The sequence below is a fragment of the Cyrtonyx montezumae genome, unplaced genomic scaffold (assembly GCF_038088225.1).
Source record: "Cyrtonyx montezumae isolate F1298 unplaced genomic scaffold, pur_monq_1.0 scaffold_9, whole genome shotgun sequence".
Taxonomy (NCBI): domain Eukaryota; kingdom Metazoa; phylum Chordata; class Aves; order Galliformes; family Odontophoridae; genus Cyrtonyx; species Cyrtonyx montezumae.
This window is the reverse complement of record NW_027072100.1, coordinates 5,775,063-5,800,923: the sequence shown is the minus strand read 5'-3', so window position 1 is coordinate 5,800,923 and position 25,861 is coordinate 5,775,063. Positions and strand designations below refer to the sequence as shown.

Sequence of the window (25,861 nt, the reverse complement as noted above, 5' to 3'; positions counted from 1 at the left end):
AGGTGGATGGAAAACAGCCTCCTCTCATAGCCCAGCCGTGTCTGCACCAGGGACGGTGTCTGGGGGAAGGCACAGAGCTCAGCACTGCTCTGACTGCTGCAACAGCCCGGTCAACACAAAGCACAAAGCACAGCTCAGGGATGTGCAAGCTGGCAGTTGTGGGGAGGCAGCATCGTCCTGCTGAGCTCCCATGGACAACTTCATGTTCACAGTACTGATTGTTGTTTTTAATATCTATCTGGAAACATCTGGTTTGCTTGGAGCATCACATGCTTGGAGGTCTGATTTCTGTTCCAAAGCATCTACAGCACAGAGAGTGATGCACGGTGCTCTCTCATGGTCTCCTGGAGGCACAGCCTCACACACTGACACCACAGGGGGAGGAGGGAGCCTCTGTCGAGGTTAAGGGAAATTACAAGGAAGAAGAGGGAGAATTTTCTGGCAGGAGAAAAGCTGTTAGCAAAGGTCAAGGAGGCCAACAACTGAGGCAGGGAGTGCTGCCGGAGGTGTGGGTTTCATCCTGCTGACTAATGCCTGTCTCTGCTGACTCAGCTCTTTCCAGGAGAGCCTCCAGCAGTGCTGCTGTCAGCAGCACCCAGCCCCGTTAGAGCCCTCCAAATGAGGCGTGGGCTGAGTGGCTGACCTCACCCTGACCCACTTCACCCATCCTTACTGCTGCTCAGCCAGGCAGACGCTGTGCAGCTGATGGGAAACAAATGTTTTCCTACTGATGTCCTCACCAGCAGTTTCCCACCTGGGAGACATTAGGGATGCAGACAAGGACCTGTTAGATCCTCCTTGCTGGCTCTCCCTTTTCTGTCACACATTTGAGTCATTGCAAAGGAAGAGCTCCTTGAGTGGAGCAGCTTCCTTTCCAAAGCAGGAAAGGAAGGGGAACAGGGCCCATCTGCTTGAGGGTACAGGCAGGAGCCCTAGAGGCAACCACTGGAGGAAAAGCCCAGGAGGCAGACTAGGGGGAAGTGTGATCTCAGTGGATATTCCAGGGCCGATTTCCCACAGGGTCTATATTTAAACCTGATCCTTCCTCTGCCCCACAGGTGGGAACCATATGGGAGAGGGGCTGCTGCCACCTGCTTCCCCCCCCCCCCACCCCAACAGCTTTCTGAAGAATACTGAAACGTACACCTCTGCTGGGCTTAGATTTTCACAACCACCCACGAATATTTTCACACCTGCATGAACAACAAACATCACTGCAGCCCGCTCCAAGCAGCCAAGGGAGGGAAGTGTTCATGTTCTATCAGAAAAGCACCATCAATGCTGATACAGGAAATCCCAAGCTCCAGTGCTGGAATCCCTTCTTTGTTTCCCAATAGGAGTTCTGGGGCACAGATGATGTTGTCTTAGGGTCAAGTTGCAGCTTCCCATAGCAGAGCATCTCTGAGCAACACAGGGGACGCCCAATGCATGCTCAGCTGAGTGACAGAGAGCCCAGTGCAGCACAGGGCACACAGTCATGTCCTGGGCTGCAGCTGCCTGCAGAGCTGCGTGGGTTGCTGCAAGCTCATCCCCTAATGGGATTAGGGATGGGTAAAACCAGCTTGCACTGAGCATCAGGCCACCGTTAGGTCCTGTGACCTGCTCTGGGCACCTGGAGCAGAAAGGCCACTCCAGGATGGCAGTGCTGCAAAGAAAAGGCAGAGAAACAGAGCCACTGCTTTGGGCTGGGGAGAGGAGCAGTGGTTTGGGTCTGGCAGCACTTCAGCCCTGGAAACACCTCCAGGGCCCACCCAGTCGGCACCGAACGCCTGGCAGACCAGAGTCCCTTCTCACCCTTGGGATGACAAAAGGTCTCTTTGCACCAGGGCCAGAGACCTCATGTGGATGCTGAGCTGCCTCCTCACAGCCCTCCCCGGGCCAGAGGGGACCTTCGTGCCCGGATTTATCTGCACGTGTCGCTCCGAGCTGCCCTCCCGGCCCCGGTAATTGGATTGCAGCGCTCGGTCAGACGCTGCCCCGAGCCGCCGAAGGGCAGAATTAACCCGAGCACAGCTCCTCTCGGGAGGGCTGCAAACTCAGCGCCGCGTATCTCCGTCCCCGTTGCAACAATCAGAAATAAACAATTAAATAATCAAACCCCGCTTTTGCCGAGCACAGCCTTCCCAGAGTAGCTCTGCCTGGGACCGAGATGAGCACAGCGGCCGAACATTGCCCTCCTCCGACGCTGCTCAGTACCGCAGCCCGCACGGACCCGTCCCAGCTCGGAGCCCCGACCCGCGGGCTGCCGCTGCCCCTCTCCCCCTTCCCCCCCCCCCCCGACCCCTCCCCAGGTGCTCAGGGAGTGCCTTCTGGGGGCTTTGCACGGGCTCTAACTGAGCTCTCAGCACTGCATCACAGCGGGTTCCGCAGCACCAGAACTGGGAGCATCGCTGCATCTGAACCGCACCACTCTGGGGTTAGTGCTGCGTAATTAGCACGGCTCCGACCCACCCCCTGCCTTAGGCGCAGGGCTTCCAGAGCTGAAGGGGCTCCCAGTCCCTCCCAGCACTCCTGTGGACCAGCACTGCCCTATATCTCCATCTCAGTCCGTGCAGCCGTTTCCATGCCCTGATCTGTGATGTGATCTGATCACTGCTGTGATGTGACCGGTCCCTCTGCACCAGGAGCTCAGCCTGCAGGTCCGTAGTGATGGGGCAGAGTGACTCCATGCCAGGAATGGAGGCTCCAACAGGCTGGACAAGGTTGAGCTCAAGGTCCCCATGGCCAAGCTGGAGCCCTACACTCCTCAGTGCAGCCTGAGATGTGGCTGATCCTCTGGGTTGCACTTAAATAGAGCTCCTGGGTCAGATGTGTGGGCACACAGGTAGGGCTGGTAAATAGTGTCCTCTGACGCTTGCAGCATTGCATCCTTCTGAGTAAAACCTGGGTTGCACTGACCCCTCCACCACCTTGATGCAGTGCCCTGGTGCTGTCAGCTCTGGCAGACAGTTGGGTTAGGAATCCACAGTGATTGGTGTTTGGAGCCCGTCCCATCCCCAGCCAATGTGATCTGCAGTGCCAGGAGCTTCTCCAGAGGATGCTGGAGATGGGGGGATCATCTCTTCTACCCCAGGGGCTACTGCATAGGGAAGGAGAAACAGCAGGAATGGAGAGAAAAGCGGAAGGGTGAAGGGGAGAATCAGAAGGAGGGGAGCAGGTGCTGGCTCCCAGCCCCCCTGCTGGCTCGAGATGGGAATGGTGCTGGGAGACATTGGGGGCTGCCTGGCTGCTGCCCCACAGAGACCGGGCACGGCCCCCTGCCGCAGCAAGGAATGTCTGAGCAAACCCGATCCTTGCTGCGTGGAGCTGGAAACTGCTGGAGACACTTTAATCCGCCTAATCCAGGGCCCCGGCCCAATTAATATTCTATAGGATCTCCTGGAGCCCTTGTTTTGTTCTGTTCTTGGCTTGAAGGGCTGCCCAAGAAATTGAAAACAGATTATTGGGAAGAAAACGGCTTCGACTTGTAGACAGCTGTCTCTAGCAAAGCTGGCTTCGATTCCAGCCATTCCCCAGGCGTGATGCAAGCCCGGCTAGAAGAAGCTTCTCCCCAGTGGCAGCAGAAAGGCTTTGCTTAGGAGAACAGACAAGCTGAACGAGTTGGGGCGAGGGGAGAAGGGGCTGCGCGTGCGAGCGCTGCTCGGGGCACCGCACCGCGTCCCCGCGTGTCTCCGCTCCCACCCCCGCGTCCCCGCGCTGTGTCCCCGGGCGCTGCCGCCAGGGGGGGGCAGAGGCCGCGCGGTGCGGGGTCCCGGGTCGGGCTGCGGTAGTGCGGAGTTTGGGGCTGAGGGATCCTCCAGAAGTTCCCCGGTTAACGCCGCGGGAGGGTGCAGGTCGGCACCAGGCAGGACAAGATCCTGTTCCCCCGCGGGCTCGGGGCTTGAGCAGACCCCAAAAGTACGGCCAGAGCACTCGATGAGAGCCAGGAGGGCATCTGCTGGGGGAAGGATGCTTGGGGCAGTTGGAAAAACCACATTGTGTCAGGTTTAAGGGTGGGCCTGCAGGAGAACTGGCTCTGTGGCACAGAAGTGGCCCAGACAGTGACTCATAATAGCCCAGAAGTATTTTAAACGCCGTGTTTCCAGCTGATGCAGGGCTCTGGGAAGAACGTGAGGTCAGACCGGTGGGCCTTTGCCATATGGTGATATCAGTGTCAGCCATACAGCAATGCCAACTTCTGCTGTATGGCACTGTCAGCCTCTGCCAGCACAGTGCCAGTGATGCTCCCACTCAGTGCCCATCTGCCCCAAGGCTGCGGGGAAAGGAGTGAGGGGGGCAGAGGAATGCACACGGGGCTGATGCACTCATTCATCCCGTGCTCCCAGCTGCGGTGCATTCCAGGCAGCCCTATACAACACCACATTTTGTTCACCGCAGTCCGTCCCTGCACACGCCCACTTCTCATCCTCTGCCAGGACAGCCTCTGTCCCAGGGCACCTGAAGCAGCTCCTGCCACAAATCAGGCAGAGTTCCCGCCAGGACACGCACACCTTGTTGTGCTGTGCTGAAAAATGAGCACACAGCTTTTCATCTCAGCACCTGGGCAAGGCAGGAGCCAGCTTCCTTGGCTGTTCCTTGAGCTCAGGGTGCCCAAGTCAGCTCCATTGGGCTCCGTGTATTCGGTGGTGCTGAACGTGGTCGCCTGCTTTGGCTTTGCACACTGCTGAGATTGTCTCTGCTGGGTTTATTTTCACACAGATCCCCAGGACGCAGAAAGTGAGAGCTCAAAGCGAACAGGAAAAAGGCAGGTTCTCTGGGTGGCTATTTTTAACCTCTGCAAACAGCATCAGTGTCATTATATTTAGAAAAAAAATGCAGAGCGTTTCCTGCCTCCCCTCTCAATACCTTCAGCTATTTCCTTGCAGATGTTGCCAGGAGCAGCATGCAGACAGGCTGCTCTCTGGGAGGGGAGGGCTCTGGCAAGGGAATGCAGCTCACAGCAGGTGCCCCTGGCTCTCAAGGATGAGTGGGCAGCGAGGGCTTGGCCAGGTCCAAGTGCCACCCCATGAGCCACGGCCCCTCAAGGGTGCCCCAAGGGTGAGAACAATGAAGGTGCAGCATCACTGTCACCTCTTCCTGCCGTGTGATGGGGCACACAGATGGCACCATGAGGTCCCAGCTCCGGGTGGGCACGGGCACTTGCTACTCAGAGGAGCTTCCCCTTGGCTTGGGCCATGCTCGGCTCCTCGCCCTGTGCTCGAGGACTGTGGTCAGTGAAACATCTGTGTTTTGTTCCTAGCATTTGTGTTTTGTTCTGGGTGACAGCAGCGTGGCAGACCGCAGCGCAGCGGGACCACGTGCAGCATCGCTGGGGAAGCGGCTCTCCTAACCCCAGCCACACTGCACTGGATGTGGTTTCCAGCAAAATCCCAGCATGGGGAGATTGGGATTACTCCATTTGGATAGGGAAGCTCAGTGCCCAAGGGAAGAGACAGAGAAACTGTTGGAAATGGGGCACAGATGGCACGTGCAGCAGCCAAACACAGCTTAAGCACAGCCTACAGCTGGGCGGTGGGTGATCGCAGAGCACACGACCCTGTGCTCAGTGATATCCATGGGAGATGTCCCTCTCTGGGCTCAGCAAGAGCAGCTGCATGCCTTCACTGTATTGGGCTGTGCTTCCCTTCCTGGAGCCTGGTTCCCAGGAGCTGCCTCCTGAGATGCTCCTCTGGGGCTCTGGTTGCTTGAAACAGAGCAGAAGCCCTGGCCAGGAGCAGGGCGTGCAGAGCCATGGGTCTGGCTGCTGTCACCAGCCCTGCACGATGTGTGCAGACCCAGCAGCCAAATGCTCCCTTTCTGCATGCCCCTCTCCAAAGACCCTCTCACCAAGGACATCCCACCCAAACCCCCATCCTACAGGGGCTGCCTCGGCTCTCGTGCTGTGGTCAGAGCATGGATCCCACCCAGCCCAGCTGCTGCAAGCTCTTAATGAACATTGAGACCACCTCTCCTACCTCATAGGGGATGCTCGCTGGGGGCCATGGGTTTGCAGCCCCCCCCAGCAGGTCCCTGCCCCACGGGCAGCCTGACAGCAGCAGCCCGGAGCCAAACATCTTTTACAAATCACGGCGCATAGCTCGCATTCTCGGCTGCTTTATGAGCATTTCATCTCCTCGTATTGATCAGGGCTGGAGCCGAAGTAATTACGTTCATCAGAAATAATTTCCCCTGATTTTGAGTCATATTTGAGTGGGTGCCCACCTCCTCCACTCACCCCACTCGGCACAGCAGTTCTCTGCTCCCTGGTACATACTTTCCGGGCAACATCGTTGATTTCATAACCATGGTGAGACCTGGAGGCTTGTTTTTCTCAGCTGGATCCCACACACACGCTAAAGGTTTCGTCCATGCTGTTATGGACTTGGCTGGAGATGCGGACAGGAGGAGCTGGTTAATGGGAACTGCACGCCTGGGAGATGGCTCCGGCACTGGAGAGAGGGAGCTGGGAGCTGTGACCCTCTGCAGCACACCCCACCAAGACAAGGGCTGGAGAACAAAGCTTATTTCAGCCTTTAATCACAAGAAAAACAGTGATAGACAAAAAGAATGAGCAATGTGATCAGGAAACACGAGTTAGCCCCATGGAAAATACCGAGGGTCTGGAACCATGAGGTCAGGGTCTGGGTTTATATCTTGTCTGGGAGACGAACTTGCAGTGAGATTGTAAAAGAAGCCTATGTTTGGAGATGCTTCGTACCAAAATAACCTCTCCGAGGCTCGCAACACTCGATATGTGATGATTCCTGACACTGTTTTCCAAATAATAATGTGAAGATTCATCTGCCTGAGGCTTCCAGGCTTCATCTCACGACATTCTTATTCTTCGGGTTATCTGAATGTTTAACTTATGGGGACAGTTATGGATGGCTCTCGTCTGGGCTTCAGCAGAAAGTCACTCTGAATTGCTGCCCAGGTTTTGGGATACCTATTAAGAAGCACTGGCCCTTCACAACACAGCTGGATGCTGTAGTGATAAGCCCCTCAAGTCTGAATTATGATTCTTGCAATGATTTTGGCTAACGGAGCCCTTTCTCAGTCGCCACAGCTCATCAGCTCCCCAGTGCAACCTCAGCTCCTCTCAGCAGGAGCAGGGGCTGTGAGTGAGATGGCCGCCTCCACAGATCCCCCCTTGTGGGGGTCCTCTGTGCTTACCTCCAGCCCCTGATGGCAGCCCTCGGGGGTCAGCAGTCCCAGCTGGAGCCGAGGGTTTCTGGTGCCGCTGCCTGACCATCAGGAGCTGGATGGCAGCCCGGAATTCTTTTCTCACAAGTCACTTGGACAGCCACCAGATGGTAAATACTTTTCATCTCTCCTCGCCTAAGCTTGGGGTAGAAGTGGTGACCTCAAGGTAGAGGACTGCACGGCTGCCCCTCGCCATGGCTGGTGGTCCCGTGGGGGATGGAAGTGACCACAGAGGGACAGAGGCAGCCACCAGCAGTCCTTTTAGCCTCATGGCTCCTTGCTGTCCCAAGCAAGGAAAGGAAGAGGCTCAAGCAAAGGGAAGGGATGGAGGGAGAGCAAGGTGTGCAGTTGTTGCAGGGGGATGCGAGTTTGGGTGAATGGGGAAACAAATGAGAGATTGGCAGTGCTGCTCACAAGGGTGTGTTCAGTGGCACAGCCCTGAAAAAAACACGGCTGTCTAAAAAAGTCAATTTGCTGGGTGGGTTCCTTCATTTCTATAGAAACGGCAGAGCTCCCCAGGAGACATATTTAGATCCTTGCATCAACTGCTTTCTTGCACAACTGACCACAAAAAAGAAACAAAAAACCTGACAGCAATACCATGGGAACAGTGGAGCACAACACGTGGGATGAAATCCTAGCCCTGAAATGACACGCGTGGTACAGAGCACAGATGGGGTACGTGCTCCAGAGGGGAACGGTTATAACGGAGTATTCACACGATGAGCTGCTGGGGTACTGCTCCATGCTCCTGCAGAAGCCAGAACCTTCATGAGGCAGTGTGTCCAAATCCACACCACGTGCATCCAACCCCTCATCTGCACGCGTGCTGTCCTGCTCGGAGCTGCACATTGCTTTCCTGCTCTTGCTGTGCCAGAGGAGCCAAGAAAAGAAGAGCACTTTCAGCACCTGCAGAGCTTGCCTGGCCAGTTCTACACGCTAGCAATCGAAAGTAAATCCATCGCAGCATTGGGGCGGCATCCTGCCCTTGGCCTTGGGGTTCTGTGAAGCGTGGGCAATGCACCCCTCTCCCATAACCGTGTCCTGGGGCAGTGTTAAACATGGGGTTGGGTTCCCAGCCCTGCTTGGTCTTGGCAATGTCCCAGGTTGCGTGTCAGGGGAACAGCCACCCCAGCCCATTCACAGCCCAGCAGAGAGGTGCTGGCTCTGCCTGGCAGCACATGCTCAGCAGCCCCCTCTGCCATGCCCATGCCATTGGGGACGTGTCCCTTGTCCCTTCCCTTTTCTTGCTCTCCTGGCAGACAGCACACTCTCACCTTGAAGGGAGTGGAAATGTCAGCTGGAATGTGGGCTGGAAAAAAAAGAAAGCAAATCTTGAGGCTCGTCCAAACCTACTCCTGTTTATATTGGAGCCTGGGAGTGACATCAGAACAGGGAGAGTATAAACACCAGCGGGATCCACTCAGGGCTTTAAAGCCTGCAAACATGAGGCTCCGGCTGGAGAAGCAGCTCCTCATCCTCTCCCTGCTCTGCATCCTCTCCAAGGTAAGGAGTTGGGGCATGGGATGTCTTCAGGCTTGCTCAGGGCAGCATCAGGATTCCCAATACGGGAATACAGGGAGGCTGCAGTGCTGCCATAACGCTGACAGCTGGCAGACAGCTGTATGTCTGCTGAGCTCTGCCTGGGAGAGAGTTCCAAGGAAGCAGCATGGTCTTGATCCTCGTGGACCAAAGGCCTCTTTGATGCAACAACATGCTCTGTTTTCTCTCCTGGCCCTGCAGCCATCCCACAGCTCCTGCAGGCTCCATGCAGAGAGCACCATCCCCAGGGCTACTCAGCTCTCCCCCACCCCAGGATGCTCTCACAAAGCATCCAATATATCAGGGCTGTTCCAGTGGTTTGACTTTTTTCCCTTGGATTCTGCATGACACGGCTCCCTGTGCAGAGTTTTGAAAAATGTTTGGGTATGTCAGCTCCAAATTCTTGTAATTGCTGCTTGAATCCCAAGCCAGACTGCAAGCAGGGACATCAGAACAGTCTTGTGCCTGCTGGACTGCTTTCCCAGGCACTTCAGATCTCCAACAGGAGCCACGTTGTCATCTAATGACAAGTTAATTGCAGGGAGCGTGGGGAAATGGATTAATAGAGGTGGCTGGGCCAATCCTTCTGAAACATCGATCTGTAATAGAAACCTGAAAGATGAAAAATGCACTTGGCTCCTGGGTGAGCTGTGACAGATGAGCAGCTCCTGGACAGGAAAGCTCAGTGAGCTCTGGAGAGCCACCAGCCTGAGCCTGGCCACCACCATCAGTGGTGAGGCTCTGCTCACTGAGAGGACCAGAACAAGGCAGGGGTTGCCCCAGCCCCTTTTTGGATAGATTTCACCTGTCACATGCTGGTAGGGCTGCACGCATACCTGCATTGTGCAGAGCAGCACAGGCAAACCACAGATCTAAGTTGTTTGGCTTCAGACCCCACATGCAGCAGCCCCAGCAGCCATCCGTGTCGGGTGTGCGAGGGTAATGGTGCATGCAGAACAGCTGTGGACACAGTGCTGCCCACCTGGGGCAACTCCTTCAGGCACAGCCCAGGAGAACAACCCACAGGGCGGGCACACCGCCGTGGGGAGCAGGTTGGCAGGGGCTGCTGAAGGAAGGGCAGGGGAGGAGGCAGCTATAGCAGAGGGGACAGCAGGGAGCTTCGTCAGGCTTCAGTTCTCCCCTGCAAATGTGTTGTGCCATTTCTTGGCACAAATGAGAGATGTGCTCACAGCAAGGTGCTGGGGAGGAGCCATGCCCTCGCCATGTGCACGCAGCCCCTGGGAAGCTGCATCCCTGACTGTGCACCAGCTGCCACGTGGGGCTGCCAGCACCACCTGGTGAACCCCAGTGTGAGGATGCTCACTTCCCAGCCCCACCTCATCCTGCTCTCACAGCAGCAGTGCGTGTCAGACCCCATCCTGCAGAGCATCCCTGATTCTCCTGGTTCCCATGGGAGCCCATCACGCTGTGCAATCACTCCCTAAGAAGCCGACAGCTTTCCCAGCAGCACTGCCATGTTCCCATGGGTGGGCAGAGCCAGCAATCTGTCTCCACCCAACCAAGGTTGAGCTTCAGAGTCTGTCCCAGTGCAACAGCTGCCATATCTGGCTCAAACCTGTGATGCTTTGTCCCCCCAGGTGTACTCCCAGCTGTGCCGGTGGCCGTGCTACTGCCCTCATGTGCTGCCCCGCTGCCCCCGCGGGTCCCCCCTGGTCCTGGATGGCTGTGGCTGCTGCAGGGTCTGTGCCCGGCGCCTGGGAGAGCCCTGCGACTTCCTGCATGTCTGTGACCGCAGCCAGGGGCTCGTGTGTGACTACAGCGCAGGGACAGGAGGCACCTGCAACTGTGAGCACCACGGCTGGTGACCTGGACACAGCTCCAAGAGCTGCTCTGCTGAGGACGATGCACACAGCTGGCTGCAGGGCTGTGTTGCTGCTCACGCCAATTCTAACACCAGTTGCTGGCTGGGTTTTTGGGTTGGTTTGAGTGGGATGGGCCCAGGGTTTCCAGGGATGCTGCTGGGCTGGAGAGATGCCGGAAAGCATAGAGATTTTCAAGTTTGAAAGCCCTGAGAGGCATGGACAGGACTGGAGGGCAGTGGGTTTATCACCACCTAGAGATGTAGGAGGCAGGGAAGGGGAGGTTGGGCAAGCCTCATGCCTCCCTATGCCCTCGTGACTGTCCAGTTCCCCCTCCTCGTGGCAGCTCCCACTCACCACCAGTTATCCCCTCTGCCACCCCCACTCTCTGCCCCCTCGCCCCATGGCTCCCCACTGTTGTTGCAGTTGAAGACAATGAGGAGGGCTGTGAGGTGAACGGGCGGCTGTACCGCGATGGGGAGGTGTTCCAGCCCAGCTGCAAGCTGCAGTGCCGCTGCCTGGATGGGGGCTTCACCTGCGTCCCGCTCTGCCAGGAGGATATCCGCCTGCCCACCCCGGACTGCCCCTACCCACGACGCGTGGAGGTCCCAGGGAAGTGCTGCCCCGAGTGGGTCTGCGAGGCTGGAGAGCGGCACGTCCTGCAGAGCTCTGGGGCAGGTAGGAGATGGGATGTGGCAGTGAGTTCCAACAGGAGACCCCTCACTGCCCCTCTCTGTGACACAGGGCACGGAAGGCAGCACTGGGCTCCACCCCCGTTCTCCCCTCCTCTGTTTCCATCCAGCCCCTGCGGTGCCGTACCCCTGCCAGCCGTGGGGCACAGAGTGGAGCGCCTGCTCGGCCACCTGCGGCGTGGGCTTCTCCACCCGCGTCTCCAACCAGAACCGCTCCTGCCGCCTGGAGGCACAGCGGCGGCTCTGCGTGCTCAGGCCCTGCCCGGCTCTGCCGGCAGCATCCCCTGCGGTAAGCCACGGCAATGCCAGCACCTCCAGGCAGCAGCTTGGAGTGGGAATGGCACGTCCCAGCCAACACTCCCTGCACGCCCCATCAGCCCCCGGGCCATGAGCTCCTCCAGCACCCACTGTCCCCACATCGCTCTACTTTGCCTTTCCAGAGGGGATGAGGAGGGTGTTTGCAGCCGTGCCCACCCTGGTTGCATCCCAGAGCCAATGTCCTGGCACAGAGGCTGTCACATATCCATGGTTTTGGAGGAAATGGAAGACACTTCCCTAGGGAATCTGGGGGAGAACCGATGGACTTCAGCTGCAGAGGAGGGTGGAAATAGAGAACAAGATCCCTACAACACACCTGTGCACTCTGCTGCCCCGGGTAGGGTTGCTGGGCAGCACCCCCCAATTGTATAGGATGGGGAAGCGCTGCCGCACGCACAAACCCACCTGGGTAAAGGGGACGTGCGCCTTTCCCAGCTTTTGGAGAGGGCCGGGAGATGCAGCTGTGCCAAGCACCACACACACAGCTCTGCCCTGCAGAATCACACCACCAGCGGGACGCCCCGTGCCCCCCACGCTGGGGCCGGGGGCTCGCTGTCCCACCACGCCTGGACACCGACAGAGGTGTCCTCCTGGCAGCAGCTCCCGTTCACCCTCCCCACGCCCCTCCGGGACGAACAGACAGCTCCCGGCTCCGCCTGCTCTCCAAAGCCCGGCGGTTTGGCAGCGAGCAGCTCAGACGGAGGAGGCACCAGACATACCACCCCGCATCCAAGCACATACCCCAAAAACAGGAGACGGGAAAACACACGGCAGCGATGAGCCCGACTGGGCTGGAGCCGCGATGAACCCTTCGGGGCCGTTCAGAAACGAAACCCAAATGCCCTCTTATGGCCGCGGAGCGATGCGCAGAGCGGGGCGAGAAGGGTGGAGAGCGGGGACAGAGACTGCGCATCGCGGCGTGACCGCGGCGTGTCAGCACGCACTGCCCCTCGGCCAGCAGCAGGGCCCAGCAGCTGCTGGAAATAAAGCAGTGCAAAGGGCTCTGTCACCTCTTGGGGGGGGGGAAATAAAGTTAAGGAGAAATTACAAATATATATAAAAAGTCTCACTGCTCACGCGGCAATACATTGTTTACAGAGGGAGGTATTTACTGACACCAACCATTCATTCAGTGGCACAGAGGGGACGCAGGATCCCCCTGGCAGGCAGCACGTGGCAGGAGGGGCCTGGCACTGTTGGCTTTTCTGCCTCTGCGGTGGCTGTGACAAAAACAGCAGTGACACGAGGCTCATGGAGACCTTAAAACCCACAAAGTTCCTCTTGACACGGGTAAGGCACGAGCAGTGTAGCAAACATCCTGGGTTTGAGGTAGTTCTGGTTTGAGTGTGCAGGGGTGTGGACCCTACGTCTGCTCGGCCCGTCCCAACCACCCCGTGCTGGTGGTGAAATCCTAAAGGTCCCTTTTCCAGCAGCAATCTGCCATCCTTGCCTCAAACAGGATGGCATGTTGAGTTCATGACTGCACCCCTCTCTGCCTGCTCTTCTTGGGGCTGTGATTCACTCGGCAGCAAGCATCGAAATAATGACTTAATGACTCCAAACGAATCGGAGTTGCTTTTGCCTGAGGGTAAAGGGAAACTGACTGTCAGTTCAGCCATGAGCTGCACAGCATCTGCTCCCTCTGAGCCGTGCTGCCTGGGTGCTCAGTGCTTCCTGCAGCCCTGGCTCCGTGCTCTGCTGCGAGGGGTCAGATAAGCACCGCACACCCACAGACAATCATGGGAAGCCCCAAAGCTCAGAGCCACATCCGTACACACAGCAGCACACAAGAGTGGCAGACCACGGTTCGTTTCTCAGCAATCACGTGTGACAATCGACAGAGAAACTGTGCACTGCTGCGTGAGCAAACACCACGCATTGGAATTCATTTTTTCCACCCATCCTCACCAGTGACAGTGGTTAAACGCATGGAGCTGGCTGGGGGAGGGCTAATGAACCCCTCGTGAAAGCAGAACATTTTCACACACCTCCCTGAGCACAAGAACGTGGTGCTCAGTAACAAATGGTCAATACATGGTCTGAGTGCCGAGCTGCAGGGTGGGAGCTGGGTGCAGGGTGCAAGCATCCCAGTGCTGCTCCCTGGGGACGGGACGCAGCGAGCAGAGCGGCAGCGAGCTGTGAGCTCTCCCACCCACACCGCCCAGAGTGCATGCCTTCCTCCCGCCCCTCCCAGCACCACCAGAAATAGCTGGAGCCCTGGTGCCCTGCTCGCAGTTCTTCAGCAGGGGCTGCCAGCTCCTCCCGGAGCCCCACATCCCACATCCCCAGCCCTGGGGTTGGACCCTGATCTCTCAGACACCGCCACCTCATCTCCTCCTCATCTCCTCCTCATCTCCTCCAGCGCCCAATGGCCGCCAACGCTCCGCTCTGGGACAACAGCAGCGTGGCCCCGTGCCCCGTGGACGCCGCCTTCGCGCAGCGCTTCCTGCCCGCCGTGTACCTGCTGGTGACCCCGCTGGGGCTGCTGGGGAACGTGCTGGGGCTGTGGCAGCTGCACTCTGGCCCCCGCAGCCCGCTCAGCCTGCTGGTGGGACACCTGGGCCTGGCCGACCTGCTGTACGTCTGCACGCTGCCCTTCCTCGTCAGCTATTACCTGCACGGCCGTGTCTGGGCCTTTGGGCAGGGCTGGTGCCGCCTCACCCGCGGGCTCTTCCACCTCAACCTGTATGCCAGCATCGGTTTCCTCACCTGCATCAGCCTGCACCGCTACCTGGGCATTGTGCACCCGCTGCGGGCGCGGGGCCGCTGCCAGGCTGCCATGTCTGCGGGCAGGCTCAGCGCGGCCGTGTGGCTGTGGGTCATGGTGCAGGTGGGCCCCGACTTCGCTTTCAGCAAGATGGACCCCACGGGGACGCGGTGCCACGACACGACGGGGGACGAAAGCCTGGGGGCATACGTACCCTACACCGCTGCCGTCGCCGTGACGGGGTTCGTCATCCCCTTCCTCATCATCATCGGGTGCTACTGCCACGTGGTGGTGGTGCTGTGCAGGAGTGACACGGTGGAGCCCGGCCTCAGGAGGAGCAGCATCAGGCTGGTGGTGCTCGTCATGGTCCTCTTCTCCGTCTGCTTCCTGCCCTACCACATCTTCAGGAACCTCAACTTGCTGTCCCGAGCCTGGCAGCAGCGGGGGTCCTGCACACAGGCCATGAAGGACATCTACATCTCCTACCAGGTGACCAGGGGCCTGGCCAGCTTCAACAGCGCGCTCAACCCCCTGCTCTATGTCATGACCAGCAAGGACTGCATGTCGCGCATGAGGAACATCCACCGAAGGGCCACGGATACCCTGGGATCCCTCTTCAGATGGGAATCCTCTAACCAAGCCCACGAGACAAGGAGCAGCACCATCCTCGGGGAGCAGGAGGCTTCCGAGCAGCTCTGATCAGCGCAGCACCTCTCTGACAGCTGCACACATCAGCTCGAGCCCTCCCCACCTGACACACGGCTTGTGGTGAGATCAGACTGCAGTCCTCAGCTCCAGCACAGCGCCTGGGACAGATGGGACCGCGGGCAGCAGGGAGCAGGCTGGGCTCGGGGTGTAGAGCAGAGCAAGCAGCAGGGCAGTGAGCAGCTGCATTGCAGGATGGTGGAGAGGGGGAGTTTGCAGGGGGAAGTGTGATAGAAATGGAAACACTCGCTAACATAGCTTGGTTTAAATATGACTAAACTGTGCCTGCGGTGGTGTTGGTTGCTTCTGGAGGCTGAGCTGCTTGGGGATCTGGCTTATCTACTGCTGCCTGCCTCCTTTGCAGGAGAAAGAAGCATTTTAGCATTATACTCTCTTCTGGAAGAGCGTATAACCAACAAACCAGCATCTTAAAGTTTCTCAGGGTTTTGTTCTAATTTACAAGGCAAATGACTGCAGTGGCCTGAACCGGGTGCTGCCCCAGAGAGCTCTGAGCCACTTGGGAGGGGGGAGAGGGGGGGCAGCAGCTCTCCAGCATTCAGCCACACAACAGCATTAACACGAGACGCATCTCTTACAAATGCTACCTGCAGAGAAGCAGTGCTGGCTGAAGTTGTGCAGAGGTGTGGTGAGCTGCCAGGGCAGGACGTGGGCCAGCATCTGTGGATGCCGGGACACTCCTGCAGCAGGGGGAGCAGCAGCAGCAGCTCCTGTATGGGAACTGCTGAATCACAGCCTGAACCACTGATTGGTCACCTGAGGTGAGCACCGAGTCAGCCATGGGGCCACAGGTGAAGGTGATATACCTGTGTGAGTGGAAGGGGTGGAGCCTGGTTCCACCTCTCCCAAACCCCATTTAAGGGCTGACCACCACTGGGGAAGGATCTCTTCTTGGAGATCCCTCTCATGTGGAGTCCCCTGTGAGCCCTGTCATCCTAAAGGTGAGCCATCTTTTTTGTATTATTTGTATACTGTTTATATAGAACTACTTAAAATATACCATCCTCTATACTATCTCTTTGTGGAGTACCATCCTTGGGAGTTATTTACCCCACAGCTCCTGAGCAGCGCTTTGCTTTTTGCTTTTGGTTCTCCCCACCATGAGTGGCTGGGACGTGTGAACGGAGCAGTGAGATTCAGAGCAGAGGATTTTGAAAAGGGCACATGAGTTAGAGCTGCACCGTCCCTGGAGAGCACGGCCCCACGAAGGCTGCAGCTGGAGCAAAGCCTGACCCGTACCAACCAACTGCTGCTCACACTGTCTGACCTCACTGCTCTGTGGAGGCCACAGTGGCAATCACACAGAGCTAATGCATCTGAGGTGCAAATAAACACTTTCACTTGTGCTCCTCTGGCTTCTCCTAGAGCTTGGTGGCAGCACAGGAGCCGGCTGGCCTGGGGGAAGGAGCAGGGGCAAACACCAGCTCTGCTCCCCTCCACATGCCCAGCTCTCACCCACTGCCCCCACACCACTGTTAAGGGTGAGTTAGAGATCTGCATGCCACAAAGCAGCCCGGAGCCCAGGAGCTGTGGCACCTCATTGTTCCACATCCCACGTCAGTCACAGCACCAGAAGCCATTGGGATCTGCATGCTGCAACCACAGCTGTGGGGCTGGGTAGCACCTTTTGCTTCACAGCCCTCCCAGTCCTCAGGCAGCACCATTCTCTATGCAAGCTGAAAAAAAACCCTCCTCAAACCCGGCCAAGTTCCTTCCCTTAATTAGCTGTGCATGTAATTAAGGACAACCACTGGCACATGAGCCTGCCCAGCTCTTGCAGCTGTGTGATGGAGCAGTAAAGCAGCCCCTTCCTGCTGCCCTTGCTCCAGGCTCCTCCCCATGCATGGAGCAGCTGCTGCCCCACAGGGGACCAATGTGACAGACAGAGATGTACAGATGTGTGACCATTTCTCTTCCCTAGAATGCAAAACTGTTCTGCTTGGCATCCAGAATGCTATGAAAGAGCAAGTTGCTGTCAGCAGCAGCAAAACCAGAGGCCTCCAGCAGAGGATGTGGGGTTGGGGGCTTTGCGAGCATCTCCTGCAGTGTGGTGGGAGCTGCAGTGTGCACAGAAAGGGCTGAGTCCTGCAGGTCACTGCTGAAAGGTCGCAGCATCCCTGAGTGCAGTGAGAGGCATTTATTTCTGCAGCAAAGCAGTTTCACTGTCCCACTACCTCTGGGTGCAGGGGGAGCAGACCTGCCAGCTCATCTGATTTCCCAAGGACATGTGCTGTGCTGGGAAAGCAATAGTACATGCAGTTAACCCCGGGTGATCCGGGCAAAAATGGTAAATGTGTGTGGGACTGGGTGCTGTGGGTGAATATTTCTGTAAAAGAAAAATTCTGAGCCTTTGTGCAGTGTGTTTTGGCATCTGGGAGACAAACAGTTTCTTCAGAAGAAAACAGTGTATAAATAGAACGACATTCAGTGTGGCTGTGTGAGGCTGTTGGTTGGTCCCACATTATTCCTCTGTGTGTGTGGTTATAAATAGGGGATGCTGAGCAGCGTGGGACCTGTGTGGGGCAGGAGGTGCCCTGGGGTAACCCAGAGCTTCACCTGCACAGCTCTGTGCCTCAGCCCCCACCCAGAGACGCTCAAATAGAGCATCTCAACATGAGCCAAGCACTCCTCATCCCAGAGCAGCCCCAGGCTGCTCCTCCTGCTCTGAGCCGGCGCTTTGCCCGGCACCCCAAAGCACAGTGTTAATTCCATTCCCATCACTAACTCAGAGATCCGCAGAGCAGCTGTGGCCGTGGTGCTGCCGTGTGCTCTGCCTCGAGGACACAGCTCAGCCACCACACATCGGCCGAGAGCCGCGGGAGCATCTCTGCAGCGCACCCCACACGCTGGGTAGGGGACAACGAAAGCAGCAGGACAGCAGCATTCCCCTTCCCAGCCCCACTGCAGGATCAGGCTGTGACGGAGGCATCCTCGGGAAAATCCTGACATATTTGCAATGCGTTCCCAGAGCCTTTGCCCCTCCCCTGCCTGCGGCAGAGAGCTCATTTATAGCATAGCCCACCGTGAGAGTGGAGCAGGTCACGCTCTGCACGCAGCACTGCACGGCCGTGTTCATGTGCTGATCCCAGTGCCACCAGCCTCAGCCCCGGCCACGCCGGGATGCTCTGCTTCTCAGCAAACAATCCCAGCAGCGATTCAGCAGGGACGTTATTGTTTTAGCTTGTTTTCACGATTAAAGACAAGGTGCTCAAGACAAAGAAAAGCGCCGATGAAAGCGGCCGAGATCAAAGCAGCACCTCTCCGGGCTGGGAGAGAGCCAGGCGCTTTATGGCAGGTGCTGTGTGCCTGGCTGGCGCTCAACTGACAGCTTTCCAAGCACATAAAAACTTAATAGGCTGAAAATAGAGTTTGTGGTCACAGACTGACAGCAGCAGCGCTGGCAGCCTGGGGCTGCTCCGTGCACGAGCTCCAGGGGAGCGGGGCTGGGGAATTCGGGCAGGGCTTCGGGCAGGATCCACAGTGGGATGCAGGTGCCAGGTTCCCACATCGCAGAGCCCAGGGTGGGAGGCACAGGGATACCCCAGAGCCCAGGGAAAGCCACGCAGCCAACTATGTCCACAGCCCCCAGGATGCAAACACCCCAAGCACCGGGCTCGTGCTTGATGTGCAGAGCTCTGCTGTCCCCCTGCCTCCCAGTGTAATAAAAAGGAGATGTGTAATCTCCAAATGCAACTTCTTGCTGGAAATCGATGATGAAGTGCACTGCCTGCTCCCGTCCTGTGGGTCCCACGTGCCCTTGCTCAAGTGCAACGAGAGCGAAGACAAAGGCCGAGCTGTGCAGCGTGGGGCTTCTGTGCAGGCAGGAGGGATGAGTGTGCAGCGTGACACGGCCCTGGTGCACCCACGGTGTGCAGGCAAAGAAACACACGAGCACGAGGCCGCAGAGCAGCACTGCCTTCATTCAGACACCCAAACACAGCCCTGCGTTGGTTAACACTGTGCTCGTCACCGAGAGGTTTTAGCACAGGACCGCTCCTGCCCTTGTTGCCGATGAGTGGATCTTGACCGCTGTCCCGCAGCTGCACACGGTGGGTGCTGTGCCCATCTGCAGAGCACGTCGGTGCGCCCGGCCCCGCACGGGGTAACGCGCTGCGGCATCGGGGCGGAGCCGGAGCCCAGAGCGGACCCGCAGAGCCCCGGCAGCGCTCCCAGCCGAGATGGGCGCAGTTCATTTTCGAAGGAGATCCCATCTCCCGCAACGCGCAGCTCGGAAGAGGCGTCTTTCTATTTTTAAAACACGAAACCCGAGGCTTACACAAACGCGTGGGGAACCGGAGCCGAGACGCCGGGCCCGCGCTCGGAGGACCCGTTTTGCTGCCACGGCCGATGCTGCGCATCCCGGGGCGGCCGTCCCCCGCAGCGCTGCCGCCGTCGGGCGGGGGTGCGGGAGGAGCGAGCCCGAACGGCGCGCACGGAGCCCGGGCTGGGAAGGGAGGGAGGGAGCGGGGCAGAGAGGAGCGGGGCTCAGCCGTGACCCCGCAGCGCGGTGAAGCGGAGGGAGGCGGGGAGCGGGCGGGGGGCGGGGGGTGCGCCGTCGGGGGGCGGCGGGGCCATGCGGAGCCGGGGCTGAGGGGCCGCGCCTCGCCATGAAGCGGCAGAACCTGCGCACGGCCGCGCTCATCCTCTGCATCTTCTCCTACCTGCTGGTGGGCGCAGCCGTCTTCGATGCGCTGGAGTCGGAGGCGGAGAGCGGCCGCAAGCGGCTGCTGGAGCAGAAGCGCGGGGAGCTGCGCAGGAAGTACCGCTTCTCCGCCGACGATTACCGGGAGCTGGAGCGGCTGGTGCTGCAGGCCGAGCCGCACCGCGCCGGGCGCCAGTGGAAGTTCGCCGGCTCCTTCTACTTCGCCATCACCGTCATCACCACCATCGGTGAGTGCCGGAGCCCGGCACGCCTCCGTCCCCGCGTCCCCGCACCGCTCCGGGCGACCCAGCGCGGAGCCGCCCCGCTCAGCCCCCGGTGCCGGGACCCCGCGGTGGGGTGGGGGGTGGGGGACAGGGTTTGGGGGGTGACCCCGGACCGCCACTTGCGCGGTGTCCCAGCGAGGCGGGGCCGGGAGCTGCAGGAGACGGCGGGTGCGGGGCGGGGAGCGGCGATGCTCGTCTCCGCTGCTGTAGTCGGGATGCCGGGCGGGTTTGGCTGCCCCGAACTCCGCGTCTCGCCCCGCGAGCGCGGGTACCCGCAGGGAAACCGGGGCCAACCGGGTCGGGTGGGGGGTGGCACCGCGTCGAGCCCCGAGGGGTACGCACTCACCGGGGCCCGGTCTCGGTCCGCCTGCTATTTCACGATAGAGTGAAACTAAACTGAACGGCAGCAGCGGTGCTTCAGAGGCAGAGCCCTGAGGCCAAGTCCTGCCCTTCCCCGGCTGCGGTTGAGGGCTCACCCCCTCGGGGCAGCTCGGCCCGGCCGCACTCATTGTGTCTGGCACGGACACGCGGGGAGGTCTGGGGCCGGGAGATGAGGCTGCTGGGCATCGGCCCCGGCGGGATGGATGGCTGCAATGAAAACCCCCATCATCCCGTGACAGCTTATGGCTTCATTTACATTATTCCTCCGTTGGCTGTGACAAACAGTTGCCACGCTTATCACACACCCCCTGCGATAAATAATCCCAGCCCAGGTGCCGTACTGCTCAATGCCAGCCCTCGTTGTGCCGGGCTGTGCTATCAATCTCGGTTCTAACATTAACGTAGCTGTGTAGCTTTCTAACGCAGCTTTGTCATTTTGAAAGCACCAGTCATATGCTCTTTCAGGAACCTCTTAGGCTACAACAGCTCTTCTGGATCGTTTTATTTACATCCTCATTGTTCTCACTGTGCTATCTTGGAGCCCAGGACCTGATAATTGCACTCAGTTATTACACTAGGATCTGGTTATATATTTTTTTGCCATTGCAGTCTGTTTTCTGCTCTGTATTCCACAACATGTGCCATGTGGGATTTCAGTTTATTGGGTTTGGTTGCATGGGTTTATTAACAGATGCAGCAATTAGGGATGAACCCCTTCAGCTCAGAGCACGGCCGGGCTGTGGACAGGGCCCCTCACATGGGCACCTCTGGCACCAGCAGGTCATCACAGAAACCCAAAGGAAAGGTTGGACACCTCCCCTGCCACCACGCAGCGATGCTGCATGACTCCTCACAGCCTGGCTCTTACTCACCCTGTTTGGTTGGAGGCCGCTGGTTTCGGTTCAGTTCATGTAACTGAGGTGGGCACAGGTCTGGAGGATGGTGATGAGCTCCTCATTACACCTCATGGTATAACTGTGTGTGTTCCTGAGTCACAGTGCTGGGACGTGGAGCGAGGTGGAGAAATTAAATCTCTGAGAGGCATTTGAGGAGAATGGGAGGATCGGCTCCAGGGCTTAAACACGTGGCTGCACGTGGGACCCCCTGAGCTCAGCACTGGTGAGGCTGCACCTCGAGTGCTGTGCTCAGCTGGGGGATCCTCAGTACCAGACATTGGGGTCTGGAGGGGGCCAGAGAGGGGCAGTGGGGCTGTGAGGGGTCTGAGCACAATGGGGTCTTACGCGGAGTGGCTGAGGGAACTGGGATGGCTCAGCGTGGAGGAGGCTCAGGGGAGATGTTATCACTGTGTACATGAGGTGGGGGTCGGCCTCTGCTCCCACGTAAGAGCGACAGGATGAGAGGTGATGGTGTCAGATTGTGCCAGTGGTGGTTCAGGTTGGAAACTAGGAGGAACTTCTAATCAGAAAGAGCGGTGACGCAGTGGCACAGCTGTCCTGGGAGGTGGGGCAGTCACTGTCCCTGGAGGTGTTCAGGAACTGTGGAGATGTGGCACCGATGCACACAGTGGGCAATTCTGGTGGTAGATGGACGGTTGAACTTGATGGTCTTAGAGGTCTTTTCCAACATTAATGATCCTATGGTTCTCTCCCTCCCCCACGCAGGCTACGGGCACGCTGCCCCAGGCACGGACGCCGGCAAAGTGTTCTGCATGTTCTATGCGATCCTGGGCATCCCCCTGACGCTGGTCATGTTCCAGAGCCTGGGCGAGCGCATGAACACCGTTGTGCGGCTCCTGCTCAAGAAGATCAAGAAGTGTCTGGGCATGAGAACAACCAACGTCTCCATGGAGAACATGGTCTTGGTGGGCTTTCTGTCCTGCATGGGGACCCTGTGCATCGGGGCTGCCGCCTTCTCTTATTTTGAGGGCTGGACTTTTTTCCATGCCTACTACTACTGCTTCATCACCCTGACCACCATCGGCTTCGGAGACTTCGTGGCCCTGCAGAAGAACGAGGCGCTGCAGAAGAAGCCGCCCTACGTGGCGTTCAGCTTCATGTACATCCTGGTGGGGCTGACGGTCATCGGCGCCTTCCTCAACCTCGTGGTGCTGCGCTTCCTCACCATGAACTCGGAAGACGAGCGGCGCGACGCCGAGGAGAGGGCCTCGCTCCGGAGAGCCCGCAACGCCATCCACCTCACAGCCAAGGAGGACGGCCGCAGTAACAAAGCCATCTTCCTGCCGGCGGAGGACAGGACGAGCCAGGTGAACCTGATCCCCCTGGTGCAGGAGGACGCGGAGCGGCAGCGGCGGCAGTCGGCCAACGCGGCGGGCAAGGTGCCGGCCCTCTGCACCTGCCTGTGCTACCGGGCCCCGCTGTGCGGCAGCCCCGCGCCCTCCCACCCCGAGACCCTGAGCTGCCACACCAACCCCGTCTACTACAACTCCGTTTCCTACAAGATCGACGAGGTATCGCTGAGCACGCGGGGGCACAGCGGCTCGTCCCCGGGCAGCACGCTGTCATCCAGCAGCCCTCGGTGCCCGCGGCACCCGCGGCCGCGCAGGAAATCCATCTAGGAGCCTCGTTGTGCTGATGAACAATTAACGGAGGAATCAGGACCCTCCGGCCTCTCTCGTTTCTTCTGTTCCTCCCTCCCAGCGGGCAGCCAGCCCTACATGGGGGACCTTGGGGCTGGAGGTGGCACTGCTCCTCTGGCCAGGAGACAAGTCCCGATTACACGGTTTGGTTTTCCTTCCTCCCAAGCAGGATCAAGCATTTGGATCTGGCCCTGTCAGCAGGATGTAGGTTTGCTTTCCCACCTCTCTGCTCTCTAAACGAAGATCATTGAGCCACGGTCACTGCCTCTTGCCACTCAGGCTGTGTACTTCTGCCAGGAGCACAGCAATGGCCAAACACACGTTAACAAGTCCTGCGGGGCGGAGGATGTCCCACAGGCTGTTCCGGGCAGACGAGGCAGTGCCATGCAAGGACAGGAACCGGGGTGGGCTGCAGCCCCCTGGCTGACAGCAGTGTGGCTGGGGGAGGGATTCAGAAGCCCTGGAGCTGAGCTCCACGCACCCACCTGCCAACAGCATCACGCTCACAAGGACTTGAGTTTGGTGGGAAGAACTGCAGCCAAACCTGTGAGCTCAGGCTGTGCTGAGGGCTCAGCAGCAGCGAGCTCCTCCCTGAGCCATACAGCCACCTGCACTGGGTCAGGCCCAGATCAGGACACGAGCAAAGAGCCCCAGCAAGGTGGCTGCTTCCAGCTGGTGCTCCATGCCCCATCCCACCCTGCAGCAGAGCAGGGCTGGGCTCTGGCAGTGGGAGCAGCTCTGCTTCACTTTTTTGTTCTCCCCCAATAAAGAGATGTTTTCACTCGGTTCTATCTAAAACCCCTCTTGTGTGGTTTTCCTCTCCATTTTGCCTGCGGTAGGGAAGGCATGCAGAGTGCCCGCGTCGGGATGGCTTCAGGGCAGGGTGTGCAGTCTCCTTTTTGTTTTGGGAGGTTTAATAAAAGGTGAACCCAGCTGCTGGTGGTGAAGTGTTTGTCACAAAAAAGGAGCAGACACGCCTGAACCCAAAGCCCAGCGCACTGCCGGGCTCCCCTTGCCTTGCCAAGGATGGGCTGTGGATGTCTATGTGCTGGCACATCCCTGGGGGAGGTCACTGGCTGCTTAGTGTCCAATCCACACAAGTGTTGGGAGGCATGAGAAAACCCTAAAGCTCTGAGGGGAGCAGCACTCTGCAATGCCTCCTGCAACCAGGACTGCAGTCCCAGTGTTACCCCTAGGGATGCTCTTCCCCAGAGGTCCCCACACCCTTCTGAACACACACTGCTCTTCGAACTCCCAGCATCCTGAGGCACAGCGCAGTTATTCTGCCAGCAGGACCTTCTGCTCCAGGGTTTCCAAATCACTCTTCCACGAAGGGTCCCCACAGAAAACAATAGCAAGAGCAGAAGGCTTCTGCCTGCAGGAAAGATTTGTCTGTGGAGATGCCCACAAACAAATAATGTCTAAGAATGGCAGAGAGGAATGCAGGACTGAAACTGGGGTGGGTTCAGAGAGAGCCCCTGTGCTGGGAGCAGCAGGAAGGAGCACGGGCACCACTGCGATGCAGCATGCTGAGCTCACAGCATCTCCTTCAGGCACAGAGAGAAGGCTGAAGTTTAGACCGAAATAATCCAACACACCATAGGAAAAAAAAAAAAAGGTTTTTATTGTCACCGTTATCAACGTTTTCATTAGCTTAACACTGAATTGTAAATCACTCGATTATTACATGTTGTCTGAATAAAACCTACAGACAGGAATAAAGTACAGCAGAACCCTCCTTCGCCCACGGCCGCAGCACCGCGCTGCCGGTGTCCCACGCTTCCACCCAAGGCAGCCCCACACCTCAAAGCCCCCGGGCAGGAGTGGGGCCAGCACTGCCCGCCCCAGCATCCCCTCCAGCTCTGTGGGATCAGTGGGCAGCATTAAAAACCTCCAAATGCTTTGGAGAGGCCCCCACTCCTGCAGGAAGGTGAGAGGAGAAGTAGCAACCTCATGGTGCCCCTGCAGAGCTATCGTTGTTTTCTGGAGCGACTGATGATGTAAAAAGGTCAGACCCAATGGAAGCAGCTTTCCCTGGGGGCACATGGAGGCAGCAGCCCGCTGCAGGGGGATGCTGGGGGGACAGCCCTGTCCCTGTGCAGAGGCCAGCTCTGCAGGCTGCCCAGAAGCATGGGATGGACACCGGGCAGCCTCGGGCCTGCGGGCTGGAGTAAGGCCTCGAGAGGAAAGGGAGAACCCACACACGGAGCAGCAGAAAGCAAAGCCAGCACAGAGGCAGCTCCTCCCATCTCTGCTTTCTCCTGGCTGGCTCTACACAGTATGGCATGGGCCACCAAGAGCCTGCGAAGACCCCCAGCTCCAAGCAGACTTGGCATGGAGCTACCCTGCACTCTGAGCTCAGCACTGCCACAAAAAGTGGCTGGGACACTTGTCCCCTGGGTGGGCAGCAGGGTCACAGTAGTGCTGTACTGGGGCCTTTGGGGTCCCATTGCCACCTGAACCAGAGAACAACCTGCAGCTCCCAGCACTGTGCAGCTAAGGGCATGCACCACAGATCTGCTCCAAATAAAACCTGCATCAGCTTTAGGTCCAAGAGATGGAATCACCAAAAAGAGAGACCAGGGAGCAGCACGGGGTAAGGAACAACAGCCCCAGGGAAAGAATGCTGCAAGATATATAGACCCACGTTCAGTGGGAGCTGGAGCCCTATGGGCAGCTATCTGAATTCATGGTGCCCAGACTACTGTAAAAACCGAGCCCTGGATTAGCATGTGAGCTGGCTCCAGAAGCAGGTGTGCCCTAAAGTCCTACCTTGGGGTGCTCCTGCCCACAGCCCTGCCACAGTCTGTGCCCATGCATCCTTCCTGCAGGACAAAGACCCCACCTCTCTGAGCTGGGGGCCGCACGATGCCCGACGTGCTGCACCAACACAAAGCTGCCCGCTGGCCCAGCTCAGCAGAGTTTAACCATGTGGCACTGGCTGCCAACCCAGCTCCTGGCAAGGCATGAAGGGAAAAGCATTAGGTCTCAGCCTCTGTTTGCTGGTGCTCCA

At 58.4% G+C, this 25,861-nt stretch overlaps 4 protein-coding genes across 5 annotated transcripts in view; all 4 read left to right on the top strand.

The window, feature by feature from the left end:
* Nucleotides 1–25,861, top strand: part of STK4 (serine/threonine kinase 4) — a 186,875-nt gene that overhangs the window by 25,900 nt on the left and 135,114 nt on the right. Inside the window, exon 1 of one of the 2 annotated variants that reach the window (XM_065754558.1) lies at nucleotides 25,721–25,725. The exons of the other annotated variant lie outside the window; for it this stretch is intronic. The gene's annotated coding sequence lies outside the window, so the exon portion shown is untranslated. Of the gene's footprint in view, nucleotides 1–25,720; nucleotides 25,726–25,861 lie in introns of those variants that run through there. 2 annotated transcript variants of the gene reach the window in all.
* CCN5 (cellular communication network factor 5) lies at nucleotides 8,629–11,764 on the top strand. Its single transcript, XM_065754062.1, has 5 exons — nucleotides 8,629–8,688; nucleotides 10,323–10,530; nucleotides 10,971–11,222; nucleotides 11,347–11,525; nucleotides 11,677–11,764. Exons 1-5 carry the CDS (start codon nucleotides 8,629–8,631, stop codon nucleotides 11,683–11,685), a joined length of 708 nt encoding a protein of 235 aa, XP_065610134.1. The 3' UTR covers nucleotides 11,686–11,764.
* On the top strand, nucleotides 13,894–15,560 carry LOC136060038 (P2Y purinoceptor 1-like). Its single transcript, XM_065754298.1, has one exon. It carries the CDS (start codon nucleotides 13,923–13,925, stop codon nucleotides 14,958–14,960), a length of 1,038 nt encoding a protein of 345 aa, XP_065610370.1. The 5' UTR covers nucleotides 13,894–13,922; the 3' UTR covers nucleotides 14,961–15,560.
* On the top strand, nucleotides 19,592–23,303 carry KCNK15 (potassium two pore domain channel subfamily K member 15). Its single transcript, XM_065754028.1, has 2 exons — nucleotides 19,592–19,874; nucleotides 21,914–23,303. The coding sequence occupies exons 1-2, from the start codon at nucleotides 19,592–19,594 to the stop codon at nucleotides 22,825–22,827; spliced, it is 1,197 nt and encodes a 398-aa protein (XP_065610100.1). The 3' UTR covers nucleotides 22,828–23,303.

Excerpts from the sequence above, each read along its gene's own strand:
- CCN5 (XM_065754062.1), top strand. The coding sequence starts at position 8,629 with ATGAGGCTCCGGCTGGAGAAGCAGCTCCTCATCCTCTCCCTGCTCTGC. Across the intron at positions 8,689-10,322 it reads TGCTCTGCATCCTCTCCAAG|GTGTACTCCCAGCTGTGCCG; the intron begins GTAAGGAGTTGG and ends TTGTCCCCCCAG. Across the intron at positions 10,531-10,970 it reads GACAGGAGGCACCTGCAACT|TTGAAGACAATGAGGAGGGC; the intron begins GTGAGCACCACG and ends CTGTTGTTGCAG.
- KCNK15 (XM_065754028.1), top strand. The coding sequence starts at position 19,592 with ATGAAGCGGCAGAACCTGCGCACGGCCGCGCTCATCCTCTGCATCTTC. Across the intron at positions 19,875-21,913 it reads CACCGTCATCACCACCATCG|GCTACGGGCACGCTGCCCCA; the intron begins GTGAGTGCCGGA and ends TCCCCCACGCAG.
- LOC136060038 (XM_065754298.1), top strand. The coding sequence starts at position 13,923 with ATGGCCGCCAACGCTCCGCTCTGGGACAACAGCAGCGTGGCCCCGTGC.